The following is a 21,491-nucleotide window of genomic DNA, read 5'->3' as shown; positions in this document are numbered from 1 at the left end:
CCGCCCGCTGCCAGTTACCCGCCCGCTGCCAGTTACCCGCTGCCAGTTACCCGCTGCCAGTTACCCGCCCGCTGCCAGTTACCCGCCCGCTGCCAGATACCCGCCCGCTGCCAGATACCCGCCCGCTGCCAGTTACCCGCCCGCTGCCAGTTACCCGCCCGCTGCCAGTTACCCGCCCGCTGCCAGTTACCCGCCCGCTGCCAGTTACCCGCCCGCTGCCAGTTACCCGCCCGCTGCCAGTTACCCGCTGCCAGTTACCCGCTGCCAGTTACCCGCCCGCTGCCAGTTACCCGCCCGCTGCCAGTTACCCGCCCGCTGCCAGTTACCCGCCCGCTGCCAGTTACCCGCTGCCAGATACCCGCCCGCTGCCAGTTACCCGCTGCCAGTTACCCGCTGCCAGTTACCCGCCCGCTGCCAGTTACCCGCCCGCTGCCAGTTACCCGCTGCCAGTTACCCGCTGCCAGTTACCCGCCCGCTGCCAGTTACCCGCCCGCTGCCAGTTACCCGCCCGCTGCCAGTTACCCGCCCGCTGCCAGTTACCCGCTCCCAGTTACCCGCCCGCTCCCAGTTACCCGCTCCCAGATACCCGCCCGCTGCAGTTACACGCCCGCTGCCAGTTACCCGCCCGCTGCAGTTACCCGCCCGCTACCAGTTACCCGCCCGCTGCCAGTTACCCGCCCGCTGCCAGTTACCCGCCCGCTGCCAGTTACCCGCCCGCTGCCAGATACCCGCCCGCTGCCAGTTACCCGCCCGCTGCCAGATACCCGCCCGCTGCCAGTTACCCGCCCGCTACCAGTTACCCGCCCGCTGCCAGATACCCGCCCGCTGCCAGATACCCGCCCGCTGCAGTTACACGCCCGCTGCCAGTTACCCGCCCGCTGCCAGATACCCGCCCGCTGCCAGTTACCCGCCCGCTGCCAGTTACCCTCCCGCTGCCAGTTACCCGCCCGCTGCCAGTTACCCGCCCGCTGCCAGTTACCCGCTGCCAGATACCCGCCCGCTGCCAGTTACCCGCCCGCTGCCAGTTACCCTCCCGCTGCCAGTTACCCGCCCGCTGCCAGTTACCCGCCCGCTGCCAGTTACCCACTCGCAGTTACCCGCCCGCTCCCAGTTACCCGCCCGCTGCCAGTTACCCGCCCGCTGCCAGATACCCGCCCGCTGCCAGATACCCGCCCGCTGCAGTTACCCGCCCGCTGCCAGTTACCCGCCCGCTGCAGTTACCCGCCCGCTGCCAGTTACCCGCTGCCAGTTACCCGCCCGCTGCCAGTTACCCGCCCGCTGCCAGTTACCCGCCCGCTGCCAGTTACCCGCCCGCTGCCAGTTACCCGCCCGCTGCCAGTTACCCGCTCCCAGTTACCCGCCCGCTCCCAGTTACCCGCTCCCAGATACCCGCCCGCTGCAGTTACACGCCCGCTGCCAGTTACCCGCCCGCTGCAGTTACCCGCCCGCTACCAGTTACCCGCCCGCTGCCAGTTACCCGCCCGCTGCCAGTTACCCGCCCGCTGCCAGTTACCCGCCCGCTGCCAGATACCCGCCCGCTGCCAGTTACCCGCCCGCTGCCAGTTACCCGCCCGCTGCCAGTTACCCGCCCGCTGCCAGTTACCCGCCCGCTGCCAGATACCCGCCCGCTGCCAGATACCCGCCCGCTGCAAGTTACCCGCCCGCTGCCAGTTACCCGCCCGCTGCCAGATACCCGCCCGCTGCCAGTTACCCGCCCGCTGCCAGTTACCCGCCCGCTGCCAGTTACCCGCCCGCTGCCAGTTACCCGCCCGCTGCCAGTTACCCGCCCGCTGCCAGTTACCCGCCCGCTGCCAGTTACCCGCCCGCTGCCAGTTACCCGCCCGCTGCCAGTTACCCGCCCGCTGCTAGTTACACGCTGCCAGTTACCCGCCCGCTCCCAGTTACCCGCCCGCTGCCAGTTACCCGCCCGCTGCCAGTTACCCGCTGCCAGTTACCCGCCCGCTGCCAGTTACCCGCCCGCTGCCAGTTACACGCTGCCAGATACCCGCCCGCTGCCAGTTACCCGCTGCCAGATACCCGCCCGCTGCCAGTTACCCGCCCGCTGCCAGTTACCCGCTGCCAGTTACCTGCCCGCTGCCAGTTACCCGCCCGCTGCCAGTTACCCGCCCGCTGCCAGTTACCCGCCCGCTGCCAGTTACCCGCCCGCTGCCAGTTACCCGCCCGCTGCCAGTTACCCGCCCGCTGCCAGATACCCGCCCGCTGCCAGTTACCCGCCCGCTGCCAGTTACCCGCCCGCTGCCAGTTACCCGCCCGCTGCCAGTTACCCGCTGCCAGTTACCCGCCCGCTGCCAGTTACCCGCTGCCAGTTACCCGCCCGCTGCCAGATACCCGCCCGCTGTCAGTTACCCGCCCGCTGCCAGTTACCCGCCAGCTGCCAGTTACCCGCCCGCTGCCAGTTACCCGCCCGCTGCCAGTTACCCGCCCGCTGCCAGTTACCCGCCCGCTGCCAGTTACCCGCCCGCTGCCAGTTACCCGCTGCCAGTTACCCGCCCGCTGCCAGTTACCCGCCCGCTGCCAGTTACACGCTGCCAGTTACCCGCCCGCTGCCAGTTACCCGCTGCCAGTTACCCGCCCGCTGCCAGATACCCGCCCGCTGCCAGTTACCCGCCCGCTGCCAGTTACCTGCCCGCTGCCAGTTACCCGCCCGCTGCCAGTTACCCGCCCGCTGCCAGTTACCCGCTGCCAGAAACCCGCCCGCTGCCAGTTACCCGCCCGCTGCCAGTTACCCGCCCGCTGCCAGTTACCCGCCCGCTGCCAGTTACCCGCCCGCTGCCAGTTACCCGCCCGCTGCCAGTTACCCGCCCGCTGCCAGTTACCCGCCCGCTGCCAGTTACCCGCCCGCTGCCAGTTACCCGCCCGCTGCCAGATACCCGCCCGCTGCCAGTTACCCGCTGCCAGTTACCCGCTCGCTGCCAGTTACCCGCTGCCAGTTACCCGCCCGCTGCCAGTTACCCGCTCGCTGCCAGTTACCCGCCCGCTGCCAGTTACCCGCCTGCTGCCAGTTACCCGCCCGCTGCCAGTTACCCGCTGCCAGATACCCGCCCGCTGCCAGTTACCCGCCCGCTGCCAGTTACCCGCTGCCAGTTACCCGCTCGCTGCCAGTTACCCGCCCGCTGCCAGTTACCCGCCCGCTGCCAGTTACCCGCCCGCTGCCAGTTACCCGCCCGCTGCGTTACCCGCCCGCTGCCAGATACCCGCCCGCTGCCAGATACCCGCCCGCTGCCAGTTACCCGCCCGCTGCCAGTTACCCGCTGCCAGTTACCCGCTCGCTGCCAGTTACCCGCCCGCTGCCAGTTACCCGCCCGCTGCCAGTTACCCGCCCGCTGCCAGTTACCCGCTGCCAGTTACCCGCCCGCTGCCAGTTACCCGCTCGCTGCCAGTTACCCGCCCGCTGCCAGTTACCCGCCCGCTGCCAGTTACCCGCCCGCTGCCAGTTACCCGCTGCCAGATACCCGCCCGCTGCCAGATACCCGCCCGCTGCCAGTTACCCGCCCGCTGCCAGTTACCCGCTGCCAGTTACCCGCCCGCTGCCAGTTACCCGCCCGCTGCCAGATACCCGCCCGCTGCCAGTTACCCGCCCGCTGCCAGTTACCCGCCCGCTGCCAGTTACCCGCCCGCTGCCAGTTACCCGCTGCCAGATACCCGCCCGCTGCCAGTTACCCGCTGCCAGTTACCCGCCCGCTGCCAGTTACCCGCCCGCTGCCAGTTACCCGCTGCCAGTTACCCGCCCGCTGCCAGTTACACGCTCCCAGTTACCCGCCCGCTGCCAGTTACCCGCCCGCTGCCAGTTACCCGCTCCCAGTTACCCGCCCGCTGCCAGTTACCCGCTGCCAGATACCCGCCCGCTGCCAGATACCCGCCCGCTGCCAGTTACCCGCCCGCTGCCAGATACCCGCCCGCTGCCAGTTACCCGCCCGCTGCCAGATACCCGCCCGCTGCCAGTTACCCGCCCGCTGCCAGTTACCCTCCCGCTGCCAGTTACCCTCCCGCTGCCAGTTACACGCCCGCTGCCAGTTACCCGCCCGCTGCCAGATACCCGCCCGCTGCCAGATACCCGCCCGCTGCCAGTTACCCGCCCGCTGCCAGTTACCCGCCCGCTGCCAGTTACCCGCTCCCAGTTACCCGCCCGCTGCCAGTTACCCGCCCGCTGCCAGTTACCCGCCCGCTGCCAGTTACCCGCCCGCTGCCAGTTACCCGCCCGCTCCCAGTTACCCGCCCGCTGCCAGTTACCCGCTGCAGTTACCCGCTCGCTGCCAGTTACCCGCTGCCAGTTACCCGCCCGCTGCCAGTTACCCGCCCGCTGCCAGTTACCCGCCCGCTGCCAGTTACCCGCCCGCTGCCAGTTACCCGCCCGCTGCCAGTTACCCGCCCGCTGCCAGTTACCCGCTGCCAGTTACACGCTGCCAGTTACACGCTGCCAGTTACACGCCCGCTGCCAGTTACACGCTCCCAGTTACCCGCCCCGAGGGGGGCACAGGGGGTGGCAGGGAGTAGGGACAGTGCGTGGCAGGGAGGGGGACACAAGGAGTGGCAGGGAGTAGGGACAGTGCGTGGCAGGGAGGGGGGCACAGGGGGTGGCAGGGAGTAGGGACAGTGTGTGGCAGGGATGGGGGCACAGGGGGTGGGAGGGGGGGGGCACAGGGGGTGGCAGGGAGGGGGGGCACAGGGAGTAGGGACAGTGCATGGCAGGGAGGAGGGCACAGGGGGTGGCAGGGAGGGGGGGCACAGGGGGTGGCAGGGAGTAGGGACAGTGTGTGGCAGGGAGGGGGCACAGGGGGTGGCAGGGAGTAGGGACAGTGTGTGGCAGGGAGGGGGCACAGGGAGTAGGGACAGTGCGTGGCAGGGGGGGGACACAAGGAGTGGCAGGGAGTAGGGACAGTGTGTGGCAGGGAGGGGGGGCACAGGGGATGGCAGGGAGTAGGGACAGTGTGTGGCAGGGAGGGGGGGCACAGGGGGTGGCAGGGAGTAGGGACAGTGTGTGGCAGGGAGGGGGGCACAGGGGGTGGCAGGGAGGGGGGGCACAGGGGGTGGCAGGGATGGGGGCACAGGGAGTAGGGACAGTGTGTGGCAGGGAGGGGGGCACAGGGAGTAGGGACAGTATGTGGCAGGAAGGGGGGCACATGGGGTGGCAGGGAGTAGGGACAGTGTGTGCAGGGAGTGGGGGCACGGGGGGTGGCAGGGAGCAGGGACAGTGTATGGCAGGGAGGGGGGCACAGGGGGTAGGGACAGTGTGTGGCAGGGAGGGGGGCACAGGGCGTGGCAGGGAAGGGGGCACAGGGCGTGGCAGGGACGGGGGCACAGGGCGTGGCAGGGAGGGGGGCACATGGCGTGGCAGGGAAGGGGGCACAGGGGGTGGCAGGGAGTAGGGACAGTGTGTGGCAGGGAGGGGGGCACATGGCGTGGCAGGGAGGGGGGCACAGGGCGTGGCAGGGAGGGGGGCACAGGGCGTGGCAGGGAGGAGGGGCACAGGGCGTGGCAGGGAGGGGGGGCACAGGGCGTGGCAGGGAGGAGGGGCACAGGGCGTGGCAGGGAGGGGGGCACAGGGCGTGGCAGGGAGGGGGGCACAGGGCGTGGCAGGGAGGGGGGGCACAGGGCAGGGGATGACAGTCACATGGGGGGCAGTGCAGGGGGTGACACGTGGACAGTGAGTAGGGACAGTGCAGGGGGTGACACGGGGACAGTGAGTAGGGACAGTGCAGGGAGTGACAGTCACACAGGGGGTGACACAGGGGAACAGTGTAGGGGGAGACAGTACCGGAGGGGTGACAGTGCCGGTGGGGTGACACAGGGAGACAGTACCGGAGGGGTGACAGTGCCGGTGGGGTGACACAGGGGGACAGTTCAGGGGGTGAGACAGTGCCGGGGGGGGGTGACAGTGCCGGGGGGGGTTGACAGTGCCGGGGGGGACAGTCCCTACCTTGCTCCAAGTCCCACACTCTGCTGGGTGTGGCTGCTCTGGGATCCCGCCAGGGGTCGCTGTTCCTTGAGCGCTCGGGGGAGGAGCCGGGGGGGCGCTCTGGCAGCTCCCACGTGATTGCGTGTCACCGTGGAACGCTCTCATGGCGGCAGTGACCGCAGTGCTGTGCGGGCGGCTGGGGGCGCAGTTCCCGGGGAGGCTCTCCCGGGTTTCACACAGCCGGGCCGCGGTAAGGGAGGGGGAGGTAGCATGAGGTATCATTCCCCCCAACAGGGGGCAGGAGAGACGGTCCCCATGACAAGCACAGAGACCCAGAGACAGTCCCCATGACAAGCACAGAGACCCACACCATCGCCATGAGACGGTCACCATTACAAGCACATACACCTAGAGACAGTCCCCATGACAAGAACAGACCCACACCGTCACCATGACAAGCACATACACCTAGAGACCCACACAGTCGCCATGACACAGAGACCGTCGCACTGAGAGACACTCGCACTGAGACAGTCACCCGTTACCCAGAAACAGACACTTAAAGTTAGTTACACAGAGATAGTTACCCAGAGTCAGAGACACTAGAGAAAGACAGTCACCTAAACAAGTGCTGTCATACAGAGACAGACAGCTACACAGAGACGATCATACAGAAACTGTCTCTTAGACAGACACATACACTGACAGGCAGGCAGTCACACTAACATATGTAGTCACTCAGACAGACACATATAGATTGACACTCAGACACTTGTAGGCAGACACGGACACACAAATTGTCCCAGACAGACATTCATACAGAACAGCGTGGCAAAAAAGTGTCACTAAACGGTGGCCAATAGTATAGAATGTCCACGAAGCCCACACATATTTATAGGCTTAACTGAGATCATGCTTCTAAAACATACGGTGTACACGTCAAATGATCATCCATGTCCACAATTAACCGGCGACCCAAAAACCTGACAAAGAGAATATTACGCACCTGAAACCTGCCATTTTTGGTTCGGATTCTGACTAACCATTTAACTGCTAAACACCAACATCACATTTCTTTGCAAAGCCATGCAAGCTATGTTGTCAGTGAAGCAATTAAATAATATCTAACATCAATATCAAACTACTACAGTGTTCACAGTGATAGACCTATTGTTTTCATATGTTTGTAGCACTTAACCTTGAATTAACCTTGCCTTTTCTTGTTTAACCAAAGTTGTATTTCATTTTTGCAGCTCTTGTATACAAATAAAAAAGGCTACATCAACGGGAGAACTACTGACATTGTTTTCCTTCTTCTTAAAAGGCTGTAACTTTCCCAGTTACAAGATGGCAAAACTACATCGGGAAAATTCACCCAATGAGTACACTGCCCCCACCTCCACATGGGCAGAAAGCAAAGTCAGGGCCTTCCAAACCAGGGGTAAGGATACCTGCGTCAGTATCTAACGAGTAATACAAATCTATGTCCTAGTTTGAATATTAATCTGTTAAATTCATGGCACATTAGGCATTACAAGCGATTCAGTTCTAGAGTCCCAATATCTCCAGCGGTCACCCGCTCAACCAAGTGAAAAAAGATGATGCGACTTGTTAACTGCAGACACCCGATACGTCCTGGTATTAAACTCCTCCAACCAATATCACGCGGGCCAATCCGTTGCGACTTCCTATTGGCACATGTGAGATTTTACTTCCCTGGAACGGAAGCCACGGGATCCCTGGAACTGAAATGAACGGGGCTCAGCTCACGTGACCCCCTTCCCAGTTCCCAGCTGGGGGGAAAAATGGGTTACATACAAACGATCAGGGGAACTGTCTCTGGGACTACATCGGGTGTGAGCGTTCTGAGAGTAGTACGGCGAGTGTGAGCGTTCTGTGAGGAGTACGGCTGGTGTGAGGAGTACGGCGGCTGTGAGCGTTCTGTGAGGAGTACGGCGGGTGTGAGGAGTACGGCGGGTGTGAGGAGTACGGCGGGTGTGAGCATTGAATGTGTTTTTGTGCTTTGGAAACCGTTAACTTTTGGCTTTTTCCCTGTAGCCCGTCTCATGGAAATCCTTGGCAATTACTGTCGCCTTTGGGGGAGTTTTAATGGCTGGTATGAAGTACCTTAAAAAGGAAAAAGAAGACAGTACGTATCGCAGTTTCTTTTGTTCCATATAAATAATGGGGTTATCTCCGTTAAACAATGAATAAATGTATTACATTTGAGGGGTTCGGGTCCCCTCTTGTTCCCGCTGCACCATATCTTATCATATTATTAATCCATTTTGGGACATTGAGTGCAGTCTACTCCTCATATCTAAATTAATAAATGTATATATCCTAAAAGATGTCATCACCATTATGTTTAATTTGTCACCCATGGTTTCCTGATGTCCAGAAATATTAATGTTGGTTGTAGGCTGAAACTGTGATAATATTTCCCACGCACAATCCCAGCAATCTCAAGACCCGCACTCACTAATATATACAGTATATATATACACTAATATATACAGTGTGTATATATATATATACAGTATATATACACTAATATATACAGTATATATATATATACACTAAAAATATATACAGTATATATACACTAATATATACAGTATATATATACACTAATATATATACAGTATATATATACTAATATATACAGCGGTGTGAAAAAGGAAGTACAGCCTCTCTGAGTTCCATGCTTTACTTATCAGGAAATAATAACAATCATCTGTTCCTCAGCAGGTCTAAAATGAGGTAAATACAACCTCAGATGTACAACAACACCTGACATATTACACTGTGTGTGTGTGTGTGTGTGTGTGTGTGTGTGTGTGTGTGTGTGTGTGTGTGTGTGTGTGTGTGTGTGTGTGTGTGTGTGTGTGTGTGTGTGTGTGTGTGTCTGACATATTACACTGTGTCATGATTTATTTAACAAAATAAAGCCAAAATGGCTGCCCCCGTTCACGTGGTGTAACGCACACAATAGCATGTTAACTTTTGTTTACAATATTGCTTCCGGTAAATAATGCGCCAGCGTTAACGGAGGTGTCTGTTACATGGGTATTTTGACGTTACAAAATGCCCGAGAATAAGTGCAGTGTAACATTCATATTCACTGGGTACAATACGGGAAAAAGTACCACGTATAGAAAAATATAAAAAGACGAAAACACGGCTGTAAAAATGTCTAATAATAAAAAATTGCGTATGCATACTGTACATACATACTGTACATACATACTGTACATACATACTGTACATACATACTGTACATACATACATAATATACATACTGTACATACATACTGTACATACATACATAATGTACATACATACATACTGTACATACATACTGTACATACATACATACTGTACATACCATACATACTGTACATACATACATGCATACATGCATACACACATACATGCATGCATGCATACACGCATGCATGCATACATGCATACATACATACATGCATACATGCATACATACACACACATACATACATACATATTCCTCTAGAATAATGAAACATATATAACATCGAAAAGGAAAAAAAATAAACGTTAATTTAAACCAAAGGGCACGTAAAACTTTTAAAGTTTTCTTGCAGAAAACAAAGGTTAAACCAATACACCAAAGCAATTCTAAGCTATAGCATTAGTGCAGCGATTACCCGCCATATACACTGCCGCCATATACATTGCCCGCCATATGCATTGCCCGCCATACGCATAGCCCGCTGTATACATAGCCCGCCATATGCATAGCCCGCCATATGCATAGCCCGCCACACGCATAGCCCGCCATACGCATAGCCCCGCATAGCCCGCCGTATACATAGCTCGCCATATCCATAGCCCGCCATATGCATAGCCCGCCATATGCATAGCCCGCCATACGCATAGCCGCCATACGCATAGCCGCCATACGCATAGCCCGCCATACGCATAGCCCGCCATACGCATAGTCCGCCATACGCATAGTCCGCCATACGCATAGTCCGCCATACGCATAGCCCGCCATACGCATAGCCCGCCATACGCCGTATACATAGCCCGCCATATGCATAGCCCGCCATATGCATAGCCCGCCATATGCATAGCCCGCCATACGCATAGCCGCCATACGCATAGCCCGCCATACGCATAGCCCGCCATACGCATAGCCCGCCATACGCATAGCCCGCCATACGCATAGTCCGCCATACGCATAGTCCGCCATACGCATAGTCCGCCATACGCATAGCCCGCCATACGCATAGCCCGCCATACGCATAGCCCGCCATACGCCGTATACATAGCCCGCCATATGCATAGCCCGCCATATGCATAGCCGCCATATGCATAGCCGCCATATGCATAGCCGCCATATGCATAGCCGCCATATGAATAGCCGCCATATGCATAGCCCGCCATATGCATAGCCCGCCATATGCATAGCCCGCCATATGCATAGCCGCCATATGCATAGCCCGCCATATGCATAGCCCGCCATATGCATAGCCCGCCATATGCATAGCCGCCATATGCATAGCCCGCCATATGCATAGCCCGCCATATGCATAGCCGCCATATGCATAGCCCGCCATATGCATAGCCCGCCATATGCATAGCCCGCCATATGCATAGCCGCCATATGCATAGCCCGCCATATGCATAGCCGCCATATGCATAGCCCGCCATATGCATAGCCCGCCATATGCATAGCCCGCCATATGCATAGCCCGCCAAATGCATAGCCCGCCATACGCATAGCCCGCCATACGCATAGCCCGCCATACGCATAGCCCGCCATACGCATAGCCCGCCATACGCATAGCCGCCATACGCATAGCCCGCCATATGCATAGCCCGCCATATGCATAGCCCGCCATATGCATAGCCGCCATATGCATAGCCGCCATATGCATAGCCCGCCATATGCATAGCCGCCATATGCATAGCCCGCCATATGCATAGCCCGCCATACGCATAGCCCGCCATACGCATAGCCGCCATACGCATAGCCGCCATACGCATAGCCGCCATACGCATAGCCGCCATATTTATAAAAATTATATTGAATGATTCTGTGTTTGTTTTTGCCAATAATATATTTGTCAGTTTAATATAAATAAAACAAAATCACAATAAAGGAAATCAAATTGTGTACCATACACACACACACACACACACACACACACTCACACACTCACACACTCACACACTCACACACTCACACACTCTCACACTCTCACACTCTCACACTCTCACACTCTCACACTCTCACACTCTCACACTCTCACACTCTCACACTCACACACTCTCACACACACACAATCAGTCTCTCCACAAAGTTAGAACAAATGCTGTTATTACTGTATGCCATGTTCCTGACGCACTTTATTGCAGAATGTAACCGGCTGACCTTTGTGTTGTAGAGATTGAGCAGGAGAGGAAGCGTTCCCTGGGGAAGCCTTTACTGGGCGGACCCTTCTCTTTGATCGATAACTGCGGCCAGCCCAAAACAGACGCAGATTACCACGGTCAGTGGGTCCTGCTGTACTTCGGCTTCACACACTGTCCGGACATCTGCCCGGAAGAAATGGAAAAGATGGTCCTTGTGGTGGATGAAATTGGTAATGAAAACGTTTGCCTTCTTATCCCTCAAGTGTTGTGTGCTAAGAGATAATGGGGAAGGGCAGGGCTGCAGACCTGTCGGAGATGTGAATGGGCACACACGTGGGATATTTATCTGCTGTGCGGGGGGGGGGGGGGTCTTGCCACTTTTTTACCCACTATAACTTACATAATGTGTGGCTGACATGAATCTTCCAGCTTATTTTCTGCCTGGTTTCTTGTTCTCCGATAGACAAAATACCGACACTCCCTAATCTAACCCCACTGTTTATAACCATCGATCCCGACCGAGACGACAAGGATGCGGTGGCCCGATATGTTAAAGGTATTTGTGACTTGTTTTTATCCTTCACGTATCTCTCCAGCTGCGTAAATAAATGAAACAAGCCGCGTGGTATAAACGGTGTATCCATAGAACCGGGGATCCGACAACCATCTCAAATCCTACACACCCTCCAGGAATAAGGAAACGACCAATATAATTCCCTAACTGCAAATATCTCCCATTTATTCACATGCACAAATCCATATAATGCACTCGGAAATCAACATGACAGGAGATAAAACAATCAGATGCAGAGATGATGAATGGAAACCTTGAGATATATATTATTACACCAGTTAACTCACACAAACCAGTGGTGGATATGCAATAATATACCAGATTGGATACACTACTTTATAGCAGCCGATGCCTCCATGCTGATTTCCGAGTGTATTATTCAGGGTATGCCATTATATGGATTTGTGCATGTGAATAAATGGAGATATTTGCACAGTTAGAGGATTTGGGATGGTTTTCCGATCCCCTAGTCACTTGAGAAAGACCTATTTAGGTCGAAACGTTGTGTGGCACTAATACATTTTCTTGATATCAAATCCGTAGTGCGTTGGATCACTCCTTTTCCCCTGATCCATTCTCTGCCAAGCAGGATCGAGGTTTCCATTCATCTTCTCTGCATCTGATTGTATTATCTCCGTTCTATTAATGTGCCCAGTCCTTCCAAGCCGGCTATTCTATTGTACGGTCCTTCCAAGCCGGCTCCTCTATTGTACGGTCCTTCCAAGCCGGCTCCTCTATTGTACGGTCCTTCCAAGCCGGCTCCTCTATTGTACGGTCCTTCCAAGCCGGCTCCTCTATTGTACTGTCCTTCCAAGCCGGCTCCTCTATTGTACGGTCCTTCCAAGCCGGCTCCTCTATTGTACGGTCCTTCCAAGCCGGCTCCTCTATTGTACGGTCCTTCCAAGCCGGCTCCTCTATTGTACGGTCCTTCCAAGCCGGCTCCTCTATTGTACGGTCCTTCCAAGCCGGCTCCTCTATTGTACGGTCCTTCCAAGCCGGCTCCTCTATTGTACGGTCCTTCCAAGCCGGCTCCTCTATTGTACGGTCCTTCCAAGCCGGCTCCTCTATTGTACGGTCCTTCCAAGCCGGCTCCTCTATTGTACTGTCCTTCCAAGCCGGCTCCTCTATTGTACGGTCCTTCCAAGCCGGCTCCTCTATTGTACGGTCCTTCCAAGCCGGCTCCTCTATTGTACGGTCCTTCCAAGCCGGCTCCTCTATTGTACGGTCCTTCCAAGCCGGCTCCTCTATTGTACGGTCCTTCCAAGCCGGCTCCTCTATTGTACGGTCCTTCCAAGCCGGCTATTCTATTGTACGGTCCTTCCAAGCCGGCTATTCTATTGTACGGTCCTTCCAAGCCGGCTCCTCTATTGTACGGTCCTTCCAAGCCGGCTCCTCTATTGTACGGTCCTTCCAAGCCGGCTCCTCTATTGTACGGTCCTTCCAAGCCGGCTCCTCTATTGTACGGTCCTTCCAAGCCGGCTCCTCTATTGTACGGTCCTTCCAAGCCGGCTCCTCTATTGTACGGTCCTTCCAAGCCGGCTCCTCTATTGTACGGTCCTTCCAAGCCGGCTCCTCTATTGTACGGTCCTTCCAAGCCGGCTCCTCTATTGTACGGTCCTTCCAAGCCGGCTCCTCTATTGTACGGTCCTTCCAAGCCGGCTCCTCTATTGTACGGTCCTTCCAAGCCGGCTCCTCTATTGTACGGTCCTTCCAAGCCGGCTCCTCTATTGTACGGTCCTTCCAAGCCGGATATTCTATTGTACGGTCCTTCCAAGCCGACTCCTCTATTGTACGGTCCTTCCAAGCCGGCTCCTCTATTGTACGGTCCTTCCAAGCCGGCTCCTCTATTGTACGGTCCTTCCAAGCCGGATATTCTATTGTACGGTCCTTCCAAGCCGGATATTCTATTGTACGGTCCTTCCAAGCCGTCTCCTCTATTGTACGGTCCTTCCAAGCCGGCTCCTCTATTGTACGGTCCTTCCAAGCCGGATATTCTATTGTACGGTCCTTCCAAGCCGGCTCCTCTATTGTACGGTCCTTCCAAGCCGGCTCCTCTATTGTACGGTCCTTCCAAGCCGGCTCCTCTATTGTACGGTCCTTCCAAGCCGGCTCCTCTATTGTACGGTCCTTCCAAGCCGGCTCCTCTATTGTACGGTCCTTCCAAGCCGGCTCCTCTATTGTACGGTCCTTCCAAGCCGGATATTCTATTGTACGGTCCTTCCAAGCCGGATATTCTATTGTACGGTCCTTCCAAGCCGGCTCCTCTATTGTACGGTCCTTCCAAGCCGGCTCCTCTATTGTACGGTCCTTCCAAGCCGGCTCCTCTATTGTACGGTCCTTCCAAGCCGGCTCCTCTATTGTACGGTCCTTCCAAGCCGGCTCCTCTATTGTACGGTCCTTCCAAGCCGGCTCCTCTATTGTACGGTCCTTCCAAGCCGGATATTCTATTGTACGGTCCTTCCAAGCCGGCTCCTCTATTGTACGGTCCTTTCAAGCCGACTCCTCTATTGTACGGTCCTTCCAAGCCGGCTCCTCTATTGTACGGTCCTTCCAAGCCGGCTCCTCTATTGTACGGTCCTTCCAAGCCGGCTCCTCTATTGTACGGTCCTTCCAAGCCGGCTCCTCTATTGTACGGTCCTTCCAAGCCGGCTCCTCTATTGTATGGTCCTTCCAAGCCGGCTCCTCTATTGTACGGTCCTTCCAAGCCGGCTCCTCTATTGTACGGTCCTTCCAAGCCGGCTCCTCTATTGTACGGTCCTTCCAAGCCGGCTCCTCTATTGTACGGTCCTTCCAAGCCGGCTCCTCTATTGTACGGTCCTTCCAAGCCGGCTCCTCTATTGTACGGTCCTTCCAAGCCGGATATTCTATTGTACGGTCCTTCCAAGCCGGATATTCTATTGTACGGTCCTTCCAAGCCGGCTCCTCTATTGTACGGTCCTTCCAAGCCGGCTCCTCTATTGTACGGTCCTTCCAAGCCGGCTCCTCTATTGTACGGTCCTTCCAAGCCGGCTCCTCTATTGTACGGTCCTTCCAAGCCGGCTCCTCTATTGTACGGTCCTTTCAAGCCGGCTCCTCTATTGTACGGTCCTTCCAAGCCGGATATTCTATTGTACGGTCCTTCCAAGCCGGCTCCTCTATTGTACGGTCCTTCCAAGCCGGCTCCTCTATTGTACGGTCCTTCCAAGCCGGCTCCTCTATTGTACGGTCCTTCCAAGCCGGCTCCTCTATTGTACGGTCCTTCCAAGCCGGCTCCTCTATTGTACGGTCCTTCCAAGCCGGCTCCTCTATTGTACGGTCCTTCCAAGCCGGCTCCTCTATTGTACGGTCCTTCCAAGCCGGCTCCTCTATTGTACGGTCCTTCCAAGCCGGCTCCTCTATTGTACGGTCCTTCCAAGCCGGCTCCTCTATTGTACGGTCCTTCCAAGCCGGCTCCTCTATTGTACGGTCCTTCCAAGCCGGCTCCTCTATTGTACGGTCCTTCCAAGCCGACTCCTCTATTGTACGGTCCTTCCAAGCCGGCTCCTCTATTGTACGGTCCTTCCAAGCCGGCTCCTCTATTGTACGGTCCTTCCAAGCCGGCTCCTCTATTGTACGGTCCTTCCAAGCCGGCTCCTCTATTGTACGGTCCTTCCAAGCCGGCTCCTCTATTGTACGGTCCTTCCAAGCCGGCTCCTCTATTGTACGGTCCTTCCAAGCCGGCTCCTCTATTGTACGGTCCTTCCAAGCCGGCTCCTCTATTGTACGGTCCTTCCAAGCCGGATATTCTATTGTACGGTCCTTCCAAGCCGGCTATTCTATTGTACGGTCCTTCCAAGCCGTCTCCTCTATTGTACGGTCCTTCCAAGCCGGCTCCTCTATTGTACGGTCCTTCCAAGCCGGATATTCTATTGTACGGTCCTTCCAAGCCGGCTCCTCTATTGTACGGTCCTTCCAAGCCGGCTCCTCTATTGTACGGTCCTTCCAAGCCGGCTCCTCTATTGTACAGTCTTTCCAAGCCGGCTCCTCTATTGTACGGTCTTTCCAAGCCGGCTACTCTATTGTACGGTCCTTCCAAGCCGGCTCCTCTATTGTACGGTCTTTCCAAGCCGGCTCCTCTATTCTACGGTCCTTCCAAGCCGGCTCCTCTATTCTACGGTCCTTCCAAGCCGGCTCCTCTATTGTATGGTCCTTCCAAGCCGGCTCCTCTATTGTACGGTCCTTCCAAGCCGGCTCCTCTATTGTACGGTCCTTCCAAGCCGGATATTCTATTGTACGGTCCTTCCAAGCCGGCTCCTCTATTGTACGGTCCTTCCAAGCCGGCTCCTCTATTGTACGGTCCTTCCAAGCCGGATATTCTATTGTACGGTCCTTCCAAGCCGGCTCCTCTATTGTACGGTCCTTCCAAGCCGGCTCCTCTATTGTACGGTCCTTCCAAGCCGGCTCCTCTATTGTACGGTCCTTCCAAGCCGGCTCCTCTATTGTACGGTCCTTCCAAGCCGGCTCCTCTATTGTACGGTCCTTCCAAGCCGGCTCCTCTATTGTACGGTCCTTCCAAGCCGGCTCCTCTATTGTACGGTCCTTCCAAGCCGGCTCTTCTATTGTACGGTCCTTCCAAGCCGGCTCCTCTATTGTACGGTCCTTCCAAGCCGGCTCCTCTATTGTACGGTCCTTCCAAGCCGGCTCCTCTATTGTACGGTCCTTCCAAGCCGGCTCCTCTATTGTACGGTCCTTCCAAGCCGACTCCTCTATTGTACGGTCCTTCCAAGCCGGCTCCTCTATTGTACGGTCCTTCCAAGCCGGCTCCTCTATTGTACGGTCCTTCCAAGCCGGCTCCTCTATTGTACGGTCCTTCCAAGCCGGCTCCTCTATTGTACGGTCCTTCCAAGCCGGCTCCTCTATTGTACGGTCCTTCCAAGCCGGCTCCTCTATTGTACGGTCCTTCCAAGCCGACTCCTCTATTACATTGTCATTTCATTTCCATTCTGCACGTAGAGTTTTCCCCGAAGCTGATTGGATTGACTGGTTCAGCTGAACAAATCGAGAAGGTGGCCAAAGCGTACAGGGTTTACTTCAGCTCCGGCCCGAAGGATGAAGATAACGATTACATAGTAAGTCAATGTTTCCATGTGTTTGTACACAAAGGGGGTCAATTCTGTACACTCCAAAACCCCATTAAAGTCAGCCGAACATGTCCCAGTGTTAGCTTTACCATCAGATCTATTAGGCTCGCTTCTCCGTGTTTTTGCTGTCGCAGCGCAAGTTTCAGTAACACGATATTAAAAGCGACATTCACGCAAATCGATTTTATTTATATGCAATATTACGCTAATCCCTAGAGCCCAGTGCAATCTCTAGAGCCCAGTGCAATCTCTTGGGCCCAGTGCAATCTCTAGAGCCCAGTACAATCTCTAGGGCCCAGTGCAATCTCTAGGGCCCAGTGCAATCTCTAGGGCCCAGTGCAATCTCTAGGGCCCAGTGCAATCTCTAGGGCCCAGTGCAATCCCTAGGGCCCAGTGCAATCCCTAGAGCCCAGTGCAATCCCTAGAGCCCAGTGCAATCCCTAGAGCCCAGTGCAATCCCTAGGGCCCAGTGCAATCCCTAGGGCCCAGTGCAATCCCTAGAGCCCAGTGCAATCCCTAGGGCCCAGTGCAATCCCTAGGGCCCAGTGCAATCCCTAGGGCCCAGTGCAATCCCTAGGGCCCAGTGCAATCTCTAGGGCCCAGTGCAATCCCTAGGGCCCAGTGCAATCCCTAGGGCCCAGTGCAATCCCTAGGGCCCAGTGCAATCCCTAGGGCCCAGTGCAATCCCTAGGGCCCAGTGCAATCCCTAGGGCCCAGTGCAATCCCTAGGGCCCAGTGCAATCCCTAGGGCCCAGTGCAATCCCTAGGGCCCAGTGCAATCCCTAGAGCCCAGTGCAATCCCTAGAGCCCAGTGCAATCCCTAGAGCCCAGTGCAATCCCTAGGGCCCAGTGCAATCCCTAGAGACCCGTGCAATCCCTAGGGCCCAGTGCAATCCCTAGAGCCCCGTGCAATCCCTAGAGCCCAGTGCAATCCCTAGGGCCCAGTGCAATCCCTAGGGCCCAGTGCAATCCCTAGGGCCCAGTGCAATCCCTAGAGCCCAGTGCAATCCCTAGAGCCCAGTGCAATCCCTAGAGCCCAGTGCAATCCCTAGAGCCCAGTGCAATCCCTAGGGCCCAGTGCAATCCCTAGGGCCCAGTGCAATCCCTAGGGCCCAGTGCAATCCCTAGAGCCCAGTGCAATCCCTAGAGCCCAGTGCAATCCCTAGAGACCCGTGCAATCCCTAGGGCCCAGTGCAATCCCTAGAGCCCCGTGCAATCTCTAGAGCCCCGTGCAATCCCTAGGGCCCAGTGCAATCCCTAGGGCCCAGTGCAATCCCTAGGGCCCAGTGCAATCCCTAGGGCCCAGTGCAATCCCTAGAGCCCAGTGCAATCCCTAGAGCCCAGTGCAATCCCTAGGGCCCAGTGCAATCCCTAGGGCCCAGTGCAATCCCTAGAGCCCAGTGCAATCCCTAGAGCCCAGTGCAATCCCTAGGGCCCAGTGCAATCCCTAGGGCCCAGTGCAATCCCTAGGGCCCAGTGCAATCCCTAGGGCCCAGTGCAATCCCTAGGGCCCCGTGCAATCCCTAGGGCCCCGTGCAATCCCTAGGGCCCCGTGCAATCCCTAGGGCCCCGTGCAATCCCTAGGGCCCCGTGCAATCCCTAGGGCCCAGTGCAATCCCTAGGGCCCAGTGCAATCCCTAGAGACCAGTGCAATCCCTAGAGCCCAGTGCAATCCCTAGAGCCCAGTGCAATCCCTAGAGCCCAGTGCAATCCCTAGGGCCCAGTGCAATCCCTAGGGCCCCGTGCAATCTCTAGGGCCCAGTGGAATCCCTAGGGCCCAGTGCAATCCCTAGGGCCCAGTGGAATCCCTAGGGCCCCGTGCAATCTCTAGGGCCCAGTGCAATCCCTAGAGCCCAGTGCAATCCCTAGAGCCCAGTGCAATCCCTAGAGCCCAGTGCAATCCCTAGAGCCCAGTGCAATCCCTAGGGCCCAGTGGAATCCCTAGGGCCCAGTGGAATCCCTAGGGCCCCGTGCAATCCCTAGGGCCCAGTGCAATCCCTAGGGCCCCGTGCAATCCCTAGGGCCCCGTGCAATCCCTAGGGCCCCGTGCAATCCGTAGGGCCCAGTGCAATCCCTAGGGCCCAGTGCAATCACGGTAACCTCAGAAAATGGAGATTAACAAAATAATGGTTTTGAAACACTAGAAAAACATTGAAAAAAGCAGAACATGGGGGGGTAAAGATACTAACGGTATGTGGTATGTGGGATAAACGCGGAGATGTTACTTGGGGGTAAAGATACTAACGGTATGTGGTATGTGGGATAAACGCGGAGATGTTACTTGGGGGTAAAGATACTAACGGTATGTGGTATGTGGGATAAACGCGGAGATGTTACTTGGGGTAAAGATACTAACGGTATGTGGTATGTGGGATAAACACGGAGATGTTACTTGGGGGTAAAGATACTAACGGTATGTGGTATGTGGGATAAACGCGGAGATGTTACTTGGGGTAAAGATACTAACGGTATGTGGTATGTGGGATAAACGCGGAGATGTTACTTGGGGGTAAAGATACTAACGGTATGTGGTATGTGGGATAAACGCGGAGATGTTACTTGGGGGTAAAGATACTAACGGTATGTGGTATGTGGGATAAACACGGAGATGTTACTTGGGGGTAAAGATACTAACGGTATGTGGTATGTGGGATAAACGTGGAGATGTTACTTGGGGGTAAAGATACTAACGGTATGTGGGATAAACGCGGAGATGTTACTTGGGGGTAAAGATACTAACGGTATGTGGGATAAACGCGGAGATGTTACTTGGGGGTAAAGATACTAACGGTATGTGGTATGTGGTATGTGGGATAAACGCGGAGATGTTACTTGGGGGTAAAGATACTAACGGTATGTGGTATGTGGGATAAACGCGGAGATGTTACTTGGGGGTAAAGATACTAACGGTATGTGGGATAAACGCGGAGATGTTACTTGGGGGTAAAGATACTAACGGTTTGTGGTATGTGGGATAAACACGGAGATGTTACTTGGGGGTAAAGATACTAACGGTATGTGGTATGTGGGATAAACACGGAGATGTTACTTGGGGGTAAAGATACTAACGGTATGTGGTATGTGGGATAAACGCTGAGATGTTACTTGGGGGTAAAGATACTAACGGTATGTGGTATGTGGGATAAACGCGGAGATGTTACTTGGGGGTAAAGATACTAACGGTATGTGGGATAAACGCGGAGATGTTACTTGGGGTAAAGATACTAACGGTATGTGGGATAAACGCGGAGATGTTACTTGGGGGTAAAGATACTAACGGTATGTGGGATAAACGCGGAGATGTTACTTGGGGGTAAAGATACTAACGGTATGTGGGATAAACGCGGAGATGTTACTTGGGGGGGGGGGGGGGGGGGACGGGGACAGATACTGTTGGTCCTCGGAAAACACGGGTTTAAGAGATTTGGTGAATTTGATTCTAAACGGACGTTTTCAATGTCAGCCCTGACCTGTTTCTCTCCCAGGTGGACCACACGATTATCATGTATCTGATCGGACCGGATGGCGCCTTCGTTGATTATTATGGACAAAACAAGAGGAATACAGAAATTTCAGCGTCGATCGCATCCCACATGAGGAATGTGAAACAGGCGATTTAGATATAATCGTTATATTCATATATCCTATTTTTTAAATAAAACACATTACCAACATCTGATGTAATGAATCCCCGCCACGCCCCTCCGATGGTACCGAGCGTTCTTCAGATCTGACCCGTGCTATTTTCAGCTCCAGGAACTACCCGTTTCCCCGGTCACTTACCTGTGAAGTTACCGGTATTACAGGCTCGTTCTTACATTAGATTCCCACGTCTGTCCGACAGGAAGCTGCGTGGGATGATGTCGCTGGCTTCCTGTCGGCCTGAGACTTTTGTTCCCCCGGTAACGTCACGGTAAGTTTCCGTGGAATCGGGGGTTCTCTGGGACTGGAAATAGTGCGGTTTAGATCTGGGGGGTTCCCAGCTCGGAAAATAAATGGGAGGGGTAAGAAAACCACAGAAGTGGGGTACAGTTTCACTTAAACAATGTTCGTAAGGAAGGGTGACCTAAAGTATTTTTGCATCGTGGCTGTTTAACTGGGAAGTGGCGCACGCACGCGATTAGTGATACGGGAGACCTGGATCTGCGATTGGCTAAGGCCGCGCTTATAGTCCTTGCGTGACGTCGCCGTTGTAGCAGCGATGTTTGCTTATAAGGTTAGGCGGGGACCATGGTGCCGCAGACCGTGCGGAGGTGAAGCAAGGATATCCTGAAAGCCTGACCTGTTGGTGGCTGTTGAGGAGTGGAGTGGAGCCCCCTGCATTAGGTGATGGTAATGTGTAATAATGTGTTTGCAAAGCATTCTGGATAAAGAGCTGGAGAAGCAGCATGTTCACGACTAGTCTGTCTTTACCTTCAAACACTTCTCCTCTATGTACAACATTAAGCAGCAGCGGAATATAACATTATTAAAATAAAAATTTTCATCCCCGATTCCCTAA

At 55.7% G+C, this 21,491-nt stretch overlaps 2 protein-coding genes across 4 annotated transcripts in view; one reads left to right on the top strand and one right to left on the bottom strand.

The window, feature by feature from the left end:
* Positions 1–6,054, bottom strand: part of ADPRM (ADP-ribose/CDP-alcohol diphosphatase, manganese dependent) — a 16,368-nt gene extending 10,314 nt beyond the window's left edge. The window contains exon 1 of one of the 2 annotated variants that reach the window (XM_075579613.1): positions 5,939–6,054. The gene's annotated coding sequence lies outside the window, so the exon portion shown is untranslated. The remainder of the gene's footprint in view (positions 1–5,938) is intronic. The other variant, XM_075579610.1, reaches the window with a different exon arrangement.
* SCO1 (synthesis of cytochrome C oxidase 1) lies at positions 6,010–21,491 on the top strand. 2 transcript variants are annotated; one of them, XM_075579614.1, is made up of 7 exons: positions 6,010–6,167; positions 7,242–7,358; positions 7,976–8,066; positions 11,350–11,547; positions 11,781–11,873; positions 16,863–16,978; positions 20,476–21,491. In XM_075579614.1, exons 1-7 carry the CDS (start codon positions 6,081–6,083, stop codon positions 20,608–20,610), a joined length of 837 nt encoding a protein of 278 aa, XP_075435729.1. In that variant the 5' UTR covers positions 6,010–6,080; the 3' UTR covers positions 20,611–21,491. The 2 variants fall into 2 exon arrangements, with proteins under 2 accessions (XP_075435729.1, XP_075435730.1); XM_075579615.1 differs by having other exon boundaries at positions 6,026–6,167; positions 7,171–7,358.

Source organism: Ascaphus truei, chromosome 22 (genome assembly GCF_040206685.1).
Source record: "Ascaphus truei isolate aAscTru1 chromosome 22, aAscTru1.hap1, whole genome shotgun sequence".
In the NCBI taxonomy this organism is placed as follows: Eukaryota; Metazoa; Chordata; class Amphibia; order Anura; family Ascaphidae; genus Ascaphus; species Ascaphus truei.
The sequence above is the reverse complement of the archived record's forward strand: the minus strand, read 5'-3'. Positions and strand labels throughout refer to the sequence as shown.